This window comes from Limanda limanda, chromosome 15 (genome assembly GCF_963576545.1).
Source record: "Limanda limanda chromosome 15, fLimLim1.1, whole genome shotgun sequence".
Taxonomy (NCBI): Eukaryota; Metazoa; Chordata; class Actinopteri; order Pleuronectiformes; family Pleuronectidae; genus Limanda; species Limanda limanda.
The window spans coordinates 26,619,046-26,640,430 of record NC_083650.1 but is presented as its reverse complement, the minus strand read 5'-3'; the positions used below and the strand labels follow the sequence as shown (position 1 = coordinate 26,640,430).

Below are 21,385 nucleotides of genomic sequence, written 5' to 3'. Positions count from 1 at the left end.
TTGGTTTCTCGATCATGTTTCAGGTGTTGATCTTCTACGTAAAGAGCCTTGAGATAATGTATATTATGATTTGGTGCTAAACAAATAAATTGAAATGAGTATCATATATCATATATATATATCGTCAATAACTAATTATGTGGTTTGACTCACCGTCCTGGATCCTCCCTGCCAGAGCCACGGAGCTGAAACCAGCGAACACCACCGTGTGATCCGCTCCAATACAGCACACGCCAACATGGCAAATATATATATATTTATATATATATGTGTGTCCAGATGTATCCTGTGAGGTGGAACCTGCTCCGAGTTTGCAGCTCTCATACGAACCCTAAACAACGAATGTGAACTTCAGGGCCGAAGCTACGAGTAAATTCATGTTAGAAACAACCCGACACAGATCTTTGAGCTCGCTGGTCTCTGAGCTGCTGAGGGACGTGTCCTCTGGAGTCTGTCCTCTGGAGTCTGTCCTCTGGAGTCTGTCCTCACGCAAACTGTCTTCATTCGCTCTCTGATTGAACTCAAATCCAACAAATGGATTTTATACTGAAGATCCTGTTTGAGTCTCACGCAGGTTTAGACAATAATCCGTCAGATATCAGATCACAACGTCGTCGTTATTAGAATATTATTGGATTATTATTAGTGAGGGAAAAAACAAGAGGAATGAGAGACAATAACAGATTATTACATGTTATTATAGGACTGATGAATATAAACTGGATTTATTTCTGTATGTGTTTTCACAAAGATGAATTATGTAAATGAAGATAAGAACGATATCTGATTATTTCTCCTGTGAAACAACAACATTGATGATTTGTCTTCAACATTTCAGAGAAACGTGGTTTAAACTGAATCCTCCGGGTTAAATGATCATTCTCTCAATTTATTATATTTCAGTGGAATACATGTATGAAGTCTAGTACATGTACTCAGTACTAGACTTCGTACTTGTACTCTGCTACATCTATCTATACTAATACTGCTGGAGTTCAGAATCTATTTTGATATAGAATAAAATATCTATATAAACTTTAATGTGACCCCTCACATTCATCTGAGCCTCTGTTGAGACCCCGTCTATAGAAAGTGGTTAAAAGGAATTAAATGCTAAAAAAGTATTTTACTTTACGTCCGAGGACGACACAATGTAGGAATTTATGACATCATAATGTGAAATACTTAACGTTCTGATATCATAACTTACATAAAGGTTTATTATAATATTATGTTTATACGTTGTAAACAATAAACTTTTCACATCACGAGTTTGATCTTTGAACGTTTGATTTTTTCCGTCTTTTGAAATATAATTGAAATTTCAATAAATATTATGAAAATTTCTGTGATTTGGTTTAAATTTCGAGTTAAACAAAGGTTTATAATGATGAATTATTAATTCAATGTTAAAACATAAATAACTTTATATGTTATGACCGTGAACTCAACATCTGACCTTTTATTTCTTATCATTTACAAACTGATCATTGATCATTAAACTGACGTATTGCAGGTGCATGATGGGAAACCGTATCGGTAAGTGATCAATGTGTGATCGGAGTTTCAGATTAAAAAAATATAAAGATGAGATTAATTATTGTAACTCACATTAATCATAACACATAGGGAGTTCTGATGGCTGCTGCCCCCTGTAGGCCTGCACAGGACGTGCAGATTGAATCAGTTTGAACTGGTTTAGATTCAAACCTGTTAAATTTAAACTTGAAAAAGAAGAGATGAGAAAAAAAGGTCAATAAATCAACAGTTTTCTCACAAACCTTTTCCAGCTCTCGAGGTTCTGCTGGCGTCAAACATCTGGATTCAAACTGAGCTGATGAGACGGTTTCAGCTGAAAGCTCCGGAACTAAAGTCTGTGATGGACTGAAGGTTTCAGTCTAAAAGAAAACAGAAGCAACTGCAACATCATTTTCTTACAACCATCAAATATGATATGAACTTTATCTTATTTTTGTCTCATTGTGTCGTTGATTCATCTTTAAATCTTGAGAAAATGTAAATTTAACAAAAAATACAAACAACCAAAAAATATGAAAAACTGAAGCAACAGAAAAGAAATGAAAGAAACGGTAGAGGTGAAAAACAATAAAAGATAAAATGATGAAGACGCATCAGTTAATTTTCAGGTTTTAAGAAATTGTATTTATTAACCTGATGGAATCAGATTACTTTGACTGTTAATACCTGATGATTTGATCAACACACACACACACACACACACACACACACACACACACACACACACACACACACACACACACACACACACACACACACACACACACACACACACACACACACACACACACACGCACAAAACTCAGTTTTGTAGTGATGTGATGGCGAAGGTCAGAGGTCAGATCATCCAACCTGATCCAGAGGTGTTGGAGGTGGGGGCGTGGCCTCCATGTCTGTGATGAATCCCATTGAACTGTTACGTCTGAGTGTCCACATGCTTTTGGTCATGTGACATGCTGGTCAGAGGTCAGAGGTCAGAGGAGCAGGCCTCTGCTGAGTGCGTCTCAGGTGACCTTTGGTCTGCAGGTGAGCCTTGAGGAAGGCGAGGAGGCGGAAGCGTTTGCCGCAGGCGTGGCAGCTGTGCGGCGTCTCCCCCCCGTGGATGCTGCGGCGCCGCAGGAAGCTGGACGCCATGTTGAAGGTCTTTGAGCAGAGCGAGCAGCTGTAGGGCTCCGAGCCGCTGTGTGTGGACCTGTGGTCCCTCAGCCGCTCCTGCAGACGGTAGCTCCTCCCACACAGGTCGCAGTGGAACGGCTTCTCCCCCGTGTGGCTCCTCTGGTGAACTTTGACCTGCGGGAGGTTGGGGAACTTCTTGCCGCAGACCTCACATGTGACGCTGTCTCTGGCCGGCAGCTGGTCGGCGGGCAGCTCATGCGAGTGTTTGCTGATGACGTGGTTCTTCAGGCAGCGGTAGCTCCTCCCACAGACGGAGCAGAGCTGGCGCTCTCCGGTGTGGACGGCCTGGTGGCTGCGCAGGTTGGCGGCCTGGGTGAAGCCCCTCCCACAGTGCGAGCACCGGTGCGGCCGCTCGTCCTGGTGCACCAGCTCGTGGCGTGTCAGGTGGCAGGCGTGATGGAAGCTCTTCCCACAGATGTCACAGATGAAGGTCTTGTCGAAGTGCGTCACCCTGTGCGTCTTCAGCACGCTGACGCAGGAGAAGCCCCTCCCACAGACGTCGCAGTGGCAGCTCTTCTCTCCCGTGTGGCGTGCCTTCACGTGCAGGTTGCGATGAGCTGTGTGGTTGAATCTCTTGGGACAGAAGTCGCAGGCGTGCGGCAGCAGCCCGTGCTCTCTGCGCTCGTGCTCACGCAGCTTCAGCACGCCAGTGAACTGCTGCCTGCACACGGAACACGCCGGGTGAGACTTCCTGCGGTGGGCGGAGAGGCGCTCCGAGTTTGGAAACAACCTCCTGCACTGGGAGCACTGGTGGTGAATCTCTGGTGATTGTGTAGTCGTTGTGTCTTTCTCCCTGCGACGGTGGCGCTGCTCCCTGCTGTGTGCTGCAGGCCCCTCCCCTGCTGCGGGGGGGCCGGGCGGGGGGGAGGACGCCTGAGCGTACTCGTGGTCGGGGGCGGAGTCAGTGAGAGTCATCACTCCACCTGGGACCTCAGTGGATCTATCTTCACCTGTGATGAGAGGTTACTCAAGGTCATGAACTGACTGGTGATTCATCAATGACATCAATCAGAAGTTCCTAATAAAGGGAAATATAAGCATTAATAATCATAAAGAATTATAGAATCAGATGATTTATCTCTTCATCCATAAACGTAACACAGGTCACCAGAGGGCGGAGTCTGTAGTTTACTGTGGGTAATGGTGCGTTTCCCTTGGTCGCCTGTTGGTGGCGCCGTGCCCTCCTTGTTCATGTGTCAGTGTTTTTCTGAAGAGTCACATTCTTACACTGTTCACATCTTGTTGTTTTTTATCTGGATCTGAAGCAGATGAAGGATTTTAGTCGTCGGGCGTTAGAGCAGCTCGACCAATCAGAGACGAGTCAGAGAAACACTGAGTTCTAACAGGAAGCTGATTTATTCACTGTTTTTACTGGAACGAATCTCTAGTCATTGGTCTGTTAGAGCGACCCCTAGTGGACGACAGTTGTGTGTTTACGTGTTGTCTCTGAGGTGAACTCACCAGCAGCCTGGGCGCCGCCCTGCAGGGGGTCCGGCAGACGCTCGGGGGGGTCCACAGCAGCGCTCTGAGAACAGGAAACAGTTCAGTTCAGGGTTGTTGTCTCTTCTCTGATTCTCTGAGTGTTGTGTGACTCACTAACTGACCTCGTACACCAGGATGTAGGTTTGTTCAACACCAGCGTTGGCGCCTGAAACACAAACACACATCTGAACGTCACTGTTAAATGAAAAGACAGAAATCGTTCCTCCTGCATCGGAGTCGTCCAGAACCGTCTGAGACCCTCACAGGTCTGAACTGTGTGTAAAGAGACGTCTGGTTTGTCTCCAGCTGCGTCCTCCTTGTCCTCCGTGGAACTCACTCCGGATCCACGGCAGAGACGTGCGAGTGTGAATCAGATGAAAACGTTTCCTGACATTTGTTCCATTTCAGGTCTGAAGCTCAGAGTCTGAGCTTCAGACCTGAAACCAGGCGAGTGGGGGGGTCACTCTGGACGTCTATCACAAGGTTCAGAGTCTCCTGTCATCATCTCATTAAAGCATGAAAACAAGGATATTTCATGTGTTGATGTGATGAAGGTTCAGTCTTTACATTCTTCCTCTTGGTTTGTTAAAAACCGATAAAACTCACCTTGATGAATCTGCGTCTCCATCACATCAGACTGAGAAGGATCCCTCTGGTCTCCTGGAGTCTCCTCCTGCTGGTCCACAGCCGCCTCCACCATCTGCAAGATGTTCTCCACAGCTTCAACACACAGAGCGTCAACCAGAGCTCCCAGTGTCTCCTGAAACAAGATGAACAGTCACTAAAGCTGCATTCAGACCTGCACTGAACTTCAGAGACATGTTCCTCACATGTTCCTCACATGTTCCTCACATGTTCTGCTGGTTCTGTCTGTGAGAGCACATGTCTGAGTGTCTCTGAGCCTTTTTTTGAAACTCTTCCTGCAGCCTGCTAGTGAAATGAGTGGAGGAGGTTTCTAACTGAAGAACTCAAACATCTCAGGATGAAGAAGAGGAGCGGACACGTAGAAGACGAAGACGTCCACTGGGAAACACGAGGAGACTCCAGAACTTCGGGTGATGAGGCCGACGCCTCAGACTGATGAACAGTCACATCCTCACAGGTTCATGTACAAACAGTGAAATGTGATAAAGAAACTTGCTCCAGCTGTAATCATCCCTGAGAAGAAACAGGTCATTCACAAGGAACAAGGTTTCATCCACACTTATATCGAAGCTGTTGTTAGCTTCTGTTAGCCTCTGTTAGCTGTTGTTAGCTTCTGTTAGCTGTTGTTAGCTTCTGTTAGCCTCTGTTTGCTGTTGTTAGCTTCTGTTAGCCTCTGTTTGCTGTTGTTAGCTTATGTTAGCCTCTGTTAGCTGCTCTAAGCTGTTGTTAGCTTCTGTTAGCCTCTGTTTGCTGTTGTTACCTTCTGTTAGCTGCTGTAAGCTGTTGTTAGCTTCTGTTAGCCTCTGTTAGCTGCTCTTAGGTGTTGTTAGCCTCTGTTAGCTGCTCTAAGCTGTTGTTAGCTTCTGTTAGCCTCTGTTAGCTGTTGTTACCTTCTGTTAGCCTCTGTTAGCTTCTGTTAGCCTCTGTTTGCTGCTCTTAGCTGTTGTTAGCTTCTGTTAGCTGCTCTAAGCTGTTGTTACCTTCTGTTAGCCTCTGTTAGCTGCTCTTAGGTGTTGTTAGCCTCTGTTAGCTGCTCTAAGCTGTTGTTAGCTTCTGTTAGCCTCTGTTAGCTGTTGTTACCTTCTGTTAGCCTCTGTTAGCTTCTGTTAGCCTCTGTTAGCTGTTGTTAGCTAGATGGTAGCTTCTGTTGGCTAGCTGTTAGCCTATTTTAGCTGCTGTAAGATGTTGCTAGCTAGCTTCTGTAAGCTAGCCTCTGTTAGCTAGCTGTTAGCCTCTGTTAGATTATGTAACATGTTGTAAGCTAGCTGTTAGCCTCTGTTAGGCCCTGTATAAGCTGTTGTTAGCTAGCTGTTAGCTTACCTGAGCTTTGGGACTTTGTATATTTAACGTCGTTTTTTCCGCCGCAGTATAAATCTGCGCCATTAGCGTCTGAGTCAAGTTATTAACGATGATCTTCACCTGGGCTTTAAAAGTGATTAAATCCACCATTGTGAAGAATAAGCTACAGGGTAGCTTAGCACACAAACGGCTACAGGTTAGCTTAGCTCACAAACGGCTACAGGTTAGCTTAGCACACAAACGGCTACAGGTTAGCTTAGCACACAAACGGCTACAGGTTAGCTTAGCTCACAAACGGCTACAGGGGAAACTGCGGGTCCAGGAAGTCACGTTCAACTCCTTCAGAGTAAAAGCACGGCTCCACTGAGCACAGGTCAGTAAATATATTCATCAGTATTACAGTGTGTGTGTTTTCTTTGGTGAACTTGATGAAGGTTTGTATTTCAGTTGAATTATGATACGTCACATGAGCAAAGCTGGATTCACATCCACTGAAGTGAGTAGAAACATTATGAGCTGAAAATATTAAAAATATAAATATAAAATTTTATAACCTTATAGATTAGATTACATATTAATAAAGGGTTTTTTTAAAATCTAAATTCATAAAATGGAAATGGTCAAAGGGGCGAATTTCATAAAACCTGACAAGTGTAATTTAAATAAAAAGGCTAGGTTACTAATATTTTTAATTTGAGAATAAATTATGATAAATATGAATAAGTGGGGTTTCATTAATCCTGATGAACTAAACCTGAATTCAAATATCCTGCAGTGTTGCTGATGAGAAATGACGCAGATAAATATCCCACATCTCCAAAAATACTTTGTTTTTATTCACCACGTGCTGATCCTGTACAGACACATAATAATAAACCAACTTTTTTAAATATAACATTTATATTACATTCATTCACAGAGCTGCAGTCAAACACCATCAGGAATAAAACATTAAATATTCTCGTTTTCAAAATCACAGATATAAAACGTACGTTCAGGACAAAACGATGATAAAGACACAGACGGAGCTTTTTATTTACATCGTCCAACGGAAAACACAAAACTCTGAGTCGGACATTCTCACCCGAAGCGTTTCCTGGAGCACAGAAGCCACGGAGCTACTGTCTTCAAGAGTCATCAATAGCCTTTGCTTCATTGATACAAAGTCGTAAATAAAACTTTCAAAGCGTAAATACATTTATTTTTGTACATTTATTTCACTGGTTTAAAAAATGTCCAAGAGTGTTGTTAGCCCTCTTATTCCGTTAATACTAAGTGGATTAGCATTCTAAAACACTAGCACTGAAATATTAGATCATATTTTCCACTTAATATTTAGGAAATAGCCACATGCTAACAGTCAAATCCAATAGTTAAAATGCTACATGTTGACAGTATTTTAAAATGACAAAACCACTCTGACGTAACCGTGTTAAATTAGAAACTTTGCATAGTAGCAAACTATATTTCATGTCTGTTCAATGATTGGCTGTTCTCCACGAGCCAATCAAATCCCTGTGTCTCCAAAACAGAAAGGTCCGATTGACCTTCAGCTGTGATCGTCCGACTCGCCGCCGCTCTGTCGCCGTGGCGACGGGACGCTCCTCCCGCCGTCCTCGTGATGTTGTTTGGAGGAGCTGGACAGGTCGATTGCCACTTCCTCCTCCAGCTCCTCCTCTTCCTCACACAGCTCCTCCCCCTGCTCCGCCTCCCGGCCCTCGCCGCCCCGTCGCTCCGCCGGCGTGAAGGAGTCGGAGCGAGTGGATTCAGACGCTGGAGGACTGGAACATTTTTTGGCCATTTCTAAAGATTTCTTGTGCATTCCTGAGAAAAGAGAGGCGGAGACAGAGATTCAGTCCAGTCTGCTCGACCAACAGCTCATTACCACGTGAAGTTATGATATAAAATCAGTTTTATCTTTACAACGTGACTTCATCCACAGCCATGGAAGGTTCCAGCAAATTATATTGTATCTATCATGAATATATGAACAAATAAACAAGAATAAAACTGAGTAGACATATCATTTTTCAGTAACTGGGGGCGGATCCGGGGACATTTGGATCCACAGCGTTTTGGTTTCGGCTCTGATTCAAACTTCATGATGACCTCATGACCTTTAAAGTCACTTGTAAATAAATATTAACTGTGTAAATTAAGGCTGAGACGTGAAATCAGAGAAATAAACTTTCCCTCCCGATGAAACTCGTCCCAATGTACAAGAGTCTGTTTATCATGTGAAGTTATCAACGATGCAGATTGACACTGATGAACCTGAAGTGATGAAGTGAATCAAGTGATCTGATCCAGATGTTTCCTCATGTAACTGATGAATATAAATATAAAGAACTCAGCTGACGTCAGGTCACATGATGCATCATCTATATGAACTGTGCAGTGTGTGTGTGTGTGTGTATTGATGCGTGGTGTGGTGCGTGTGCGTGGCACTGACGTGCATGCGGCTCACCGAGCAGCCAGGGGGCGCAGGACCCCATCATGCCGTTCTTCGCGGAGTTGAGGATGGACTCGGGCAGCGGGATGGAATGTCTCACCATCGCCCCGTAGAGGCCGTACTCCGCCATGACGCTGCTGCGGCCCCAGCACTTCTCCCGCTTCCGCCACTTGGCCCGACGGTTCTGAAACCAGACCTGAGGGACAAGGATATGGTAGAGTTATAATAATATGTAATAAACAACTAAATGATAATGTGTCTTCAGGTTCACAGGGTTTTAAATAAATGTGTTTTCAACGGTTTGGATTTAAATCTCAGATTAATGAATCAATTCAAAATAAAACAACAGAATTAGTTTTATGTGGATAATTGGTGATGACAGTGAGCTTCCTGTTCGATCCTTATTCAAAGGTCCTCAGAAGATCCCTCATGATGACAAACACTTCCTCCAAAGCATTGTGGGAATTTTATTCTTCTTTATATTTATTCTAATTGTTTTTGAATCAACAGAGAAAAGTAAAACTTCAGTTTGTACAACAGCTCCTGACGAGGGTCTGCTGATAACTGGTGATAACTGGTGATAACTGGTGATTATTGATGATAACTGGTGATTATTGATGATAACTGGTGGTTATTGATGATAACTGGTGGTTATTGATGATAACTGGTGATTATTGGTGATAACTGGTGATTATTGATGATAACTGGTGATTATTGATGATAACTGGTGGTTATTGATGATAACTGGTGATTATTGATGATAACTGGTGATTATTGATGATAACTGGTAATTATTGATGATAATAACTGCTGATAACAGTTTGCACATGTCTCACCTGTATCCGGTCCTCGGGCAGCTCGGTCTTCATGGCGAGCATCTCTCGGGCGTAAACATCTGGATAATGAGCCTCGTGGAAAGCCTTCTCCAGCTCCTCCAGCTGATGGGAGGTGAACACCGTCCTGCACAGAGAAGACTTCTTCATCAAGATTCCATTTGGTTTCATATGATAAAACTAATATAATTGCATCATCTGACTTATTTCATCAATTTTTTTTTTTTCATATTCAGATCAATAAAACGACAAAATCCACACGAAGAACACAAACACACAGCAGCTGCATAAACAAATAAAATAGTAAATCTTTATCTTATATCTATAATTTTTGAGTTATTTGATACATAATTTTTAAGTTTATACATATTAAATCTACCAGTTTCGAACTAAATAGACAAGTGTTTCCATAAATTGAGGGTAAAAGAATAGAAATATGATAAAACACGTTTAACTAATTATCTCAACAAGACTTACATTTTATAAAAATAATTTCAGTTTAATTCCTGTTGATACTCTAAATTCTCATTTATTCGTTTATCATATAATCAATTTATTGTGATTGATAAAGAAAATATAAAAATAAATTAAATTAATTAATCATTTACATATTTAAACAAACTTTATTAAACAAATATTCGAAGACAGAAATCTGTCCATTAATTAAATAAAAGATGTACAAGATGAAATGATGGAACTCACCGGTGTCTCCTCTTCTTCCTCTTCTGAGAGTTTCCTGAAGACTTGGGGTCGTTTCTGTCTGAGAGACACTCTTCATCTGCAGAAGACAAACAGCTCATCATCTTCATCACATCCACAGCATCACGCTCAATTATCAAATACAGGAAAAACTAAAACTCTGTTCTTCGTTCAGATTCGTCTTTAAATGTTATTGTTCAAAATAATATTATTTTTCATAATAATGATTATAATAATAATAGATTTTAACTTAAAAACTGACTGATATCAAACAAATGTTTTTTCTTAATTTGAAGTTTTCAGTTGAATCCGAGTGGAGCCGAGAAAATTGAGCCTCAAATAAAACTAAATGTGTAGTTGTATATATATATATATATATATAATCTATAGTTGTGTGTGTATATATATATATGTAATATAATATATATATATATAAATAATTTAGTTTTGTATAGATAAACGAAATAAATAAGAAATCATGTGAAAAGCTTTTAAAAACCTGAGACAATCCGAACTTTCGTTAAAAATAACGCCAATAAAAAAGATGAACGTTTGTTTAATAAAACAAATAAAAACGTTAAACGAAGACTAAAGAAAGATTAAAATGCGAAGTGGTTGGAATGAATGGCAGAAGGCTCCGGACCGAGCCGGGCCGAGCCGAGCCGGGCCGAGCTGAGCCGGACCGAGCCGTACCGGAGTAGTGGTCCCGCTGGGCGTCGTGCAGGCCGTGCAGGTAGTGGCCCTCGCTCCGGGCCTGCAGCAGCGGGTGGTGGGGGGGCAGGTGTCCGGGCAGGAAGCAGGGGGTCCCGGGGGGCTGCTGGGCCGCCAGGCTGCACAGGAAGCCCAGGCCGAGCGGCAGAGAGCCGCCCGGGAACGAAAAGCCTCCGAGGCCGGCCCCGGGGTGCGGCTCGGGTCCGGGTCCGGAGCCCGGGGCCGGCAGCCCCCCGGGGCCCGGGGCCGAGCCGGGCTGCTCCAGGCCCAGCAGGTCCGTGATGGCGAAGCCTTTGGACCGGAACCCGGGGCCGTGCAGGCGGGACTTGTCGATCCCGAACCCGGGAGACAGCATCTTCACTTTGGGCTTCTCTGAGACCTCGTCCCGGGTCGTCATGGTGACAGGTGCGAGCTGAGGATGGGACAGGCCCGGGGGGGGGGGTCCATTTATCCCGTTCCAGAGACCCGGGATCAGAGCAGCAGCCAATCAGAGGACAGAGCTGATGTGGGGGGGGTTAGAGGATTAATTGCCTCCAAATTCACTTCAATCCGAGCAGGATTTATCCTGTGAGGGGGGGGGGGGGGGGGGGCATCAGCTGCTGCATCACCCGATAATCAATAATCAATCAGCTCCATCTTCTCTCTGCTTTATACAATAACATTCATAGAAAGAACATTCAAATTGAATATTTTTTAATACAGAAAGAACTGTATAATTTTTGGACATGGTATCGTATTATTCATGTTAACTCATGTATCAGTTTTCAATTTGTGTTTATCTCTTGTGTTACATGTAAGTGTCATCATTTATTTATTCATGTGTCTTTGTATTATAGTGTCATCACGTGTCCAGAAATATGAAATCAAACATTTGATTATTATCAGAAACAAATATGAGGAAGGACAAAAATAAAAGAAGAAACGAAATGAAACTTTAATAAAACCTGCTGTCTCATGTCTGATATTGGAGATTGATCGACAAATAAAGTCCTTTATTTATTAATGTTGTCATTAATCATAATATAATAATAACAGATATGTTTATTGGAGGTTATTATTTGAATTCCCAGATTTGTTTCTCTTGAACTCATGAATGTAACGTGATGATAATATTATAAAAACATTAGTTTCGGCTCATTTTAATGATTTTTAATCTTTAATCTTTATTCGATTTAAATTCAGTCAAACAGTAAAAACACAGATTATATTGACTTTAATTATCGGTGATAATCTGATTCCTCTCATTGCTTTTTAAAAACCATTTCTACCTTCTTACAAACACACACAAACACATACACGTACACGCACACACACACAAACACACAGACCCACACCCACACACACACACACACACACACACACACACACACACACACACACACGCTGCCTGCCAGCCTGCAGGCAATCCCGAGGGATTAAACACCAACTTGGCCCTAATTTCAAACTGACTTTCATGAGCTTCATTTTGTGAAACAGCTGATTTGTTAGTGTGAAAGTGTGTGTTCACTCTACACGTACAACATACAACATACAACATACAACATACAACATACAACATACAACATACAACATACAACATACAACATACAACATATAACACACATGATCCTCTGATACAAGCTTCAGATGAAAGTTTTGAATTAAAGTTGAATAATCACTGACTGTTTTTTATCTGCTATTTTATTCACTGACGTCATCGAACCTCATTACATTTTTTATCTACATGTTCTAATTTAAATTAAAATGAAATAAACTTTTTTGATCCGGAGAAATCTTCTTGTTACTGCAGCAGACAGGAAGTTGACAAAATATATAAAATACTAATAATGGAATACAAAATATAAAGAGATATGTTCACAATATACATATATCCCATCACTATATTGATTCATAACTGAGACTTACTGTAAAAGAAAAAGAAAAACTGAACCTGTTCAAACAATTGTTTTTCTTTTTTAATATAAAAACACGTTTCATACAAAAACGTTACACACGAGGGCTTATTATCATTTTTTTGAGTAATGTGATTATAGTTTTAATAATATGTCATTGTTTGTATATTGATGATTCAAGTTTATTATATGTTACAAAATGCTGGACATTCATAATTTATACAAAAAAAAACACAAAAAAACAACACAGACACGCACACGACTCATAAAAAAAGGATGACGCAGTTTCATTTGTTATAGATTATAAAGGTTTTCACGAAATCAGAACATCGGTTTGACTCAAGTTAAAGCTTAAAATAAGGTGCTGAGGTTGGATTAAAGTGTGTGTGTGTGTGTGAGTGTGTGTGTGTGTGTGTGTGTGTCTGTGTGTGAGTGTGTGTGAGTGTGTGTGAGAAACGTATGTTCATGTGTGGATTACCATGATATGAAGATTGATTGATTATGTGCGTTTGAATAATCTTCAGATTAAAGTCTTTTGTTCCTTTGATCCTCGAGCAGTTGATCTTCATCATCTTCATCGTTGTATTTTTGTCAGTGTGCGTGATGATGTGATGAAGGACAGTAATCATAATCATAATCATCTTCATCTTCATCTTCATCTTCATCTTCATCTTCAGCTTCCTTTCTCTCACAAAGTGAACATGTTCTGTCGGGTGTTAGTTGTCATGACGATTGTTGATGCTGCGTTCAGGGACATCGAGTGACTTCACATCACTTTTCTGTTTCTTCTGAAAACCTCGATGGCTTGATTGGTGATCTGGGGGATCAGGGGAGGGGCCCCACATTCAGGGGTCCACATTCAGGGGCCCACATTCAGGGGCCCACATTCAGGGGTCCACATTCAGGGGTCCACATTCAGGGGCCCACATTCAGGGGTCCACATTCAGGGGCCCACATTCAGGGGCCCACATTCAGGGGTCCACATTCAGGGGCCCACATTCAGGGGCCCACATTCAGGGGTCCACATTCAGGGGTCCACATTCAGGGGTCCACATTCAGGGGGGCCCCCCACCGTGAAAACAGGGGCCGGAAAAGATTCATCAGGAAATCAGAGACGTTGGACATCAGTGTAAAGGCTCCAGGTTTCTCTCCGTGTCCGTGTCCCGCGGAGAGACGCACGACACCACGGACTCTTTTTGATTTATACTTCTGAAAACAATTCACTGCCAAACAGTATGTGGCGCAAGGGAAGACGAGCTCAGAGAAGCCTACCCCATTTGGGAAGAAGAAGTCCACGTGTCTCTGTTGACATGTTAGCTCCTCCCACACACTGAACCATGGCAACTAACAGAACTAAATAAAGTGACACCCAGCGGGTCAAGATGCTGATGTTATCGTTTCTTAGCGCAGCGGTTCCCCGGTCTTGTTTCCGAACTGTGTTGCTGATTCCACAGCTTGAATCTGCTTGAGGCTACATGTAGCTAGAAGCTACCCGGAGCTAGCTCCCCCCAGCTTCCACACACAGTCAGCAGGGACTCCCGACACTAACTACTATCCAGTGTTTGCTTCTAACCTGACGGTATTATAGAAACAGTGTCATGATAGAAGTGGAATTAAAGTCGTAACGGCGGGTTCTTGCACTGTTACCACTGCAGTTAGCATGGTGGCTAGCCCGCTAGCCTAGCCCGCTAGCGCCGTTTTGAAAGCTCGTTCTAACCGTATGTGACCGTGCACACATGCCCTCAGTGCTCTAACGAGCCACCGTCAGCCGGACAACTCCGCTGGCTTAACACACACGTCACATTAATCGTAGAATCATAGTTGTGTTTGGGTTGTTGTGACACAGGGAAGGAAACAGGAAGTTTGAGGTCCGGAAATGACGTCGTACGGAAATGATCAATGGACCAATCACAGCCAAGAGCTGTCCGTGGGGTCTCTGAAATAAACACGGACAGTTAGAAAAATCAGAGGAGCACGAAAAGCTCTCCGAGGCGCTCGGGGGGGCGTTTCTCTGTCCGTTTCTGTCCATGTCAGTAAAATCGGAGAAGCATATATCAGCCTTAAAGGTCTTGTGGCCGTGGGATGAACTGTCTCTGAGCCCGGATGCTGCAGTACCGTCGGCCGCCAGCAGGAGAACAGCTCATGGTTTGGGTGATGGAGGTCTCTGATGATCCGGTTGGTCTTAGAACCGCTGGGTGTAGAGGGAGGGAGGAGGTGATGAAGGGAGGGAGGAGGTGATGAAGGGAGGGAGGAGGTGATGAAGGGAGGGAGTATCGTTGTCAGGACGATCGCACCAAGCATTAGCCACGCCCACCATCAGTACTAAACATCTTTATAAATTTTATTCAATTTATTTGATGTGAAACTTTTACTTTCTTCTCTCGACTTCAGGAAACAACGGAAATGAAAAATCCATCAGTGAACTTCGAATGAAGAATAAAAAAATTAAAAAAAATTCATAGAAACTATATGTATAAACACGTGAAGTATATATTTCTGTATATGGGCCATTCTACCGAATTGGTTCAAAGTATGGTCCCCCAACAAGAAAAGCTATTTACAAAACAATTAAGTATTCATGACATAGATTTTTACTAAGAATGTGTTAAGGTCTATTTAAACCCAAGACATTAAATGAGATAGGGATAAGCTAAATATATACAAAATCATCATTTATAGGGAAGCAGCTGTCCCCCACCCTGACATCTAAATTTCAATTTCTGAAAATAACACTTTATCAATTTTTAAGATTTTTAAATTAAAAAACTATAGTCAAAAAATCATGTCCCCAGTTTTCATGTCACTACCGAAACACAAGAGTTTTAGTCCATTGGCTGAGCCTGGTTTTTAGCCACACCCCTGCATTTTTGACCAGGCAGTGACACTGCATCCCTGTCCCTCATGGCTGAATGGTAAGCAGCTAAATCCCATAGTTTTGATATAAATGCCTTCCAAACTCTGAAAATCAGCGTGTAACCTTAAGAATTGTCACTACCGAACACATATTCTCTTCAATTATGGAAACTTTTTTGGGGTTTTATGCAAAGTATTATGTTTTTATGTGTGTACACCTCTTCAAAGATGTGTATACTAGCCATGTGCTTGCTAGCATTCTTTAGTTATGCTCAAAGTTAGCTATAATTGTCAATACCGAAACAGTCACTACCGAAACAGTCACTACCGAAACATATGGTAAAGTTCCAACTTCAGGCCTAGTTTAACTGCACATTATTCAACAGTCTGAAGCCGATCTCACTGCTGCAATTTGCCAACTCATGAGATGCTAGTTCTGTACAAATACTTTAATGCTGCAAACTGCTCACAGGACCATTTTTACATATCCATTATACAATTTTTCCAATTCTATGATCAAAATTCATGCACAACATTGGGCGAAACCACCAGAAACTGTCCACAGAGGCATATCCAGATCACCCCAAGAGTGTTCACCGCAGTATGTAAAAATTTAAAATTTGTGAATGGATTAGTGATGGTTTCTGACACTAAACCCCCTTAAACATACAGTACGACATTATATCAGTTATTTGTCAATGTTTTCTTCTATTTTACTGAACCCACTTGGGTAATGTTTGTACTTTAAATGGTTCTGGACGAACAATTGTTATGTCCTCAAGAATAAAATTATTCTAATGACCACAAAACATTTGTGTTTTTAATATTCCCAACCTATAGCATGTTATGAGTTAAGATTAAGCAATAAAGTTTAGGAAATATGATACAACCTTGCAAACAAAATACTGTGGTCACTCCAAAAACAGTGCAGTCACTACCGAAACACTGGATGTTTTGTTAAAAATAAAGTATATTGAGTTATCAACTAAAATGTTATGATACTGATTGGTTTAATGTATGTTCAATTTCATCAAACATCAACTCTGGAATCAATATGATCAGTAATAAGCATTTTACAAAGAAATATTGCATTTAGATTTTGATGAATTGTATAAATTGAACTTTAAAATTTGGTAAAAATTTCCTTTTTATTGATTTAATTGTGAAAACCTTCAAGAAATATTTTTAAAAATACTCTTCAGAGAAAGGAAGTAAACACAATTTTAACAGGCTAATAATAATACTTTTTTTCTATAGTTTATTACTATGTTTCGGTAGTGACAATTTTTGGGAGAGGAAAAACATTCCAACACAGTCTGTAAATACAACATAAAAATTGACGGTTCTTTTACTAGATATGTGTACTTTAGATATGGTACAATATATATACGGAAAAAGTTTTGGTAATAAAACATACAAAATTTCAAAATATTTCCAACCTGACTTTGCACCATATATATATTTATTTATATAGATACAAGACGTTTCAAACTTGTATTTATTGAAGTATTTCATTCTGTGAGGTCGTCAGCAGTGACATCACTTCCTGTTGATTCCATGTAATAAAACATAAAGATGTATTAATAAGTGGAGTGTCTCAGTGGGACCGGTCTCCGCTGTGAGGTCACTCTGGGTTAACGACTCCAATTAAAGCAGCAGCAGTAACGAGTGGCAGCGGGGGGGGGGGGGGGCGTGGGGGGGGCGAGTGTAAGCGATCGCAGACGCTCGCTGCTCCCGGGGTTTTTGTTGTTCATTGTTTTCTCTGCTCTATTGTTTACCGCCATCAACGGCAACAATAGTCTGGCCACGCGTCCGCGCCCCTCCCACCCCCCCACCCTCACCCCCCCCACCCCACCCGTGGCCCACTAATTATTCATAAATGCACATTTATGCAAATGTCGTGGATAGATTAACCTAATTCACTGATGTAAACAACTGGTGGATTAAACTTTTTAAATTAGAGTCTGTGTCTGGAAGTCTGGACCATATACTCTTACACCCCCCCCACCCCCCCCACACCCCCCACCCCCCCCCACCCCCCCACACCCCCAACTCATTTACATCAGTAATCTGAAAGTGCACGAGTCCAGACAAACCAGCAGAGAAAGCTACGTCTGCTTCACGCTAATGGCTAATGATTAACAAACGTAACACTGTACAGAGACGGTGTCTGGTCCGGTCCCTCCACCCGCCCCCCCCGGGTCACCGGGCGTGATGCCCCCCCCGGGTCACCGGGCGTGATGCCCCCCCCCGGGTCACCGGGCGTGATGCCGCCGGCGCCACGTGAGGCCAGCGCGTGCCATACAAGCTATATGCTAATTCAACAGCTTGACCTTCGATCAGACGTCAGAGAAGCACTTTGTTTTCTTCATGTGATTTAAAGAGTTCTGCAGGCTGGACCTTCTGGACCTTCAGGACCTTCTGGACCTTCAGGACCTTCAGGACCTTCTGGACCTTCTGGACCTTCGGGACCTTCAGGACCTTCTGGACCTTCAGGACCTTCAGGACCTTCAGGACCTTCTGGACCTTCTGGACCTTCTGGACCTTCAGGACCTTCAGGACCTTCTGGACCTTCTGGACCTTCTGGACCTTCGGGACCTTCAGGACCTTCTGGACCTTCTGGACCTTCGGGACCTTCAGGACCTTCTGGACCTTCAGGACCTTCAGGACCTTCTGGACCTTCTGGACCTTCAGGACCTTCTGGACCTTCAGGACCTTCTGGACCTTCAGGACCTTCAGGAACTGGGCCTTGAACTTTCTCGTCACATTCACAGTTTCTTGAGACAGATGACGACACTTTCCCAAAACCTTCGACCTTTACCCTGACCCTGAAGCCCCCCCTTTCCCTCTCTCTGACCCTGATCCTGACCTCCAGCCGCCCCCCCCCCCCACAGGTCAGCGCTGCCGAGGAGGAAAACTTCAAAAACACATGACTCATCATGTTTGACCTGTTGTTTCTGTGAAGCTGAACAAATAAAGTTGATTTCATTACAAGCTGAAGAAACAAAAGTTATTAATGAATGAAAAGCTTCTGCTCAAAGTTCAAAAACCAAACGAGTGCCAGTGAGATTTCATCTTCATCATCTTCATCCTCTTCATCACTCAGCAGGGTTAGTGTGTGTATGTGTGTTAATCTGTTAATCTGAAGGTGCAGCTCATTACTGAAATCCTCTGACGAGTGAGAGCTCACAGACAGAGAGTGTGTGTGTGTGTGTGTGTGTGTGTGTGTGTGTGTGTGTTGCTGATGCCTCAGTTTGGAGAAAATCTGATCATCCTCAGGCGAAGGTTTATCTGCACTTTCCTGCTCTTCTTGTTTTCCCAGCATGCAGCAGCAGAGATCTGTAAACATTTGAATTATTAGCCAAAATGTTTTTACCGACCATTGAGACAAATCTGTACGATAACAACTGGGTTTTATTCACAATAAGAACAATTACCTCACTACCCACAATCCTCAGGTGCTGTAGGGACGTCTCTGATTGGTCGCTGTTACTAAGGAAATGTTTATCACAACAATGAAAATCATGTTGGCTACGATCAGATGGTTCAGTGTTAGTGTTACACAACACACAATATGAAACACTATATACAAACATACAAGACACAAACTACAATATATCACAACACTTTATAAAAACCTTCATTCTTTAAACAACGTGGTTCACAGTCTCGCAGCTGATTCCAGGACCAGAAGTGAAAGTGTTTAAGAAATTTACAAGATGTAAAAGTTCTCACTGTTACGAGTTTTTATTTTTTATTTTCATTGTTTACAGAGACGTCACTGAGAGAGGAACGGCTTCTTCCACAGAGGGCGGAGCCTCTTCTACAAGCTTGTGTCCTCGAGGTCATGATGTGATTTATGGATCTTAATTTGATTATTGTTAATGAGAATTAAAAACTGAACAGAAACTGAAACACAGAGAATTAAAGATTAAGGTTAGCGTTAGCATTAGCATTAGCAGAGGAGCTGATGTTTGAACTTTGTCTTCTTGTTTACAAGAGAAGAAACACAACCAGGTCGGATTTACACAACTGAGTGTTTCCTCGAATATGATTGAACAAAAGTGATCAATGTCCCATCGATCTGTGTGTGTGTGTGTGTGTGTGTGTGTGTGTGTGTGTGTGTGTCTGGGGGGGGGGGGGCACACTCCCTGTCACTAACACACAAATTAAGCAAATTGCAGCAGAAAGAGAAAAACAATCATGGAGGTACTGAGCTCAGATCAGACAGTTTCTCCTTCATCTCTTCATATTCGCTGCTTATCTCATTGTAGCCTCCAATCCAAGTTAGCAGGGATTATCTGGGCATTAAGAGCAGGATAACCGCAGCTTGAAGCAGTTAATCTAGCAGCATGTTAATGAGTCTTGTAGTGGATTGCTTAAATTAAAAGCAAATATCAACAGTCATTTGGCTAAAGGAGCGCAGTGAGCGCGTGGCCTCAATAATGGAGCATTAAGTGATTTGAGTCGTTGCAGTAATCATATAATGTGAGTGAAAAACAATAAAATTAACAGGTTCTCAGGAAATGAAGCTCAGAGCGTCAGAGTCTGAAAATAACACAAAAAAATCGGACATTTAGTATTTAATGATTTTATTTTGGTGAGTGGAGTCACTTCCTGTTACTGAAGGTCCACAAGGTGTCTGTTTGTCTTTTTTAAACCAGAATCTGTGTGTGTGTGTGTGTGTGTGTGTGTGTGTGTGTGTGTGTGTCGACCTTTGACCTGCGGCTGATATAAAATGATGTCAAAAGTTTAGCTTTGATTTGATTAAGTTTGTGTTGAATAAGCTTTAGAGTCACTTTAATCGAGAAGCAGCAGATTGACTGAAGGGTTTAACTTTTCACTGCTGAGATATTAAAGGTCAGGAGGCTGTAAGACAATATGTAATCTAACAAAGTAATCTAACATGTCATCTAACTATGTAATCTAACTATGTAATCTAACAAAGTAATCTAACTATGTAATCTAACATGTCATCTAACTATGTCATCTAACAAAGTAATCTAACATGTCATCTAACTATGTCATCTAACAAAGTAATCTAACTATGTAATCTAACAAAGTAATCTAACATGTCATCTAACTATGTAATCTAACAAAGTAATCTAACATGTCCTCTAATTATGTAATCTAACTATGTAATCTAACTATGTAATCTAACAAAGTAATCTAACATGTCCTCTAACAATGTAATCTAACTATGTAATCTAACTATGTAATCTAACAAAGTAATCTAACAAAGTATTCTAAGTATGTCATCTAACAAAGTAATCTAACTATGTAATCTAACTATGTAATCTAACAAAGTAATCTAACTATGTAATCTAACATGTCATCTAACTATGTCATCTAACAAAGTAATCTAACTATGTAATCTAACAAAGTAATCTAACATGTCATCTAACTATGTAATCTAACAAAGTAATCTAACATGTCCTCTAATTATGTAATCTAACTATGTAATCTAACTATGTAATCTAACAAAGTAATCTAACATGTCCTCTAACAATGTAATCTAACTATGTAATCTAACTATGTAATCTAACAAAGTAATCTAACAAAGTATTCTAAGTATGTCATCTAACAAAGTAATCTAACTATGTAATCTAACTATGTAATCTAACAAAGTAATCTAACAAAGTAATCTAAGTATGTCATCTAACAAAGTAATCTAACATGTCATCTCTCTCTCTGAGATGCTGAAGCTCTGCCTCCTCCTCCTCCTCCTCTTCTTCCTCCTCCTCTTCTTCTTCCTCCTCTTCCTCTTCCTCTTCCTCTTCCTCTTCCTCCTCCTCCTCCTCCTC

The 21,385-nt window shown here is 41.7% G+C and overlaps 2 protein-coding genes across 3 annotated transcripts; both read right to left on the bottom strand.

Annotated features, from left to right (window-relative positions):
- Positions 1-2,350: 2,350 nt before the first annotated feature.
- Positions 2,351-6,359, bottom strand: LOC133020845 (zinc finger protein 45-like). 2 transcript variants are annotated; one of them, XM_061087573.1, is made up of 5 exons: positions 6,163-6,359; positions 4,804-4,957; positions 4,320-4,363; positions 4,177-4,240; positions 2,351-3,665 (listed from the first exon to the last, which is right to left on the bottom strand). In XM_061087573.1, the coding sequence occupies exons 1-5, from the start codon at positions 6,289-6,291 to the stop codon at positions 2,500-2,502; spliced, it is 1,557 nt and encodes a 518-aa protein (XP_060943556.1). In that variant the 5' UTR covers positions 6,292-6,359; the 3' UTR covers positions 2,351-2,499. The 2 variants fall into 2 exon arrangements, with proteins under 2 accessions (XP_060943556.1, XP_060943557.1); XM_061087574.1 differs by having other exon boundaries at positions 4,804-4,897.
- Positions 6,360-7,690: 1,331 nt separating this feature from the next.
- vsx1 (visual system homeobox 1 homolog, chx10-like) lies at positions 7,691-11,233 on the bottom strand. The gene is made up of 5 exons (XM_061087579.1): positions 10,819-11,233; positions 10,129-10,204; positions 9,430-9,553; positions 8,594-8,789; positions 7,691-7,965 (listed from the first exon to the last, which is right to left on the bottom strand). Exons 1-5 carry the CDS (start codon positions 11,231-11,233, stop codon positions 7,691-7,693), a joined length of 1,086 nt encoding a protein of 361 aa, XP_060943562.1.
- Between the last annotated feature and the right edge of the window lie 10,152 nt (positions 11,234-21,385).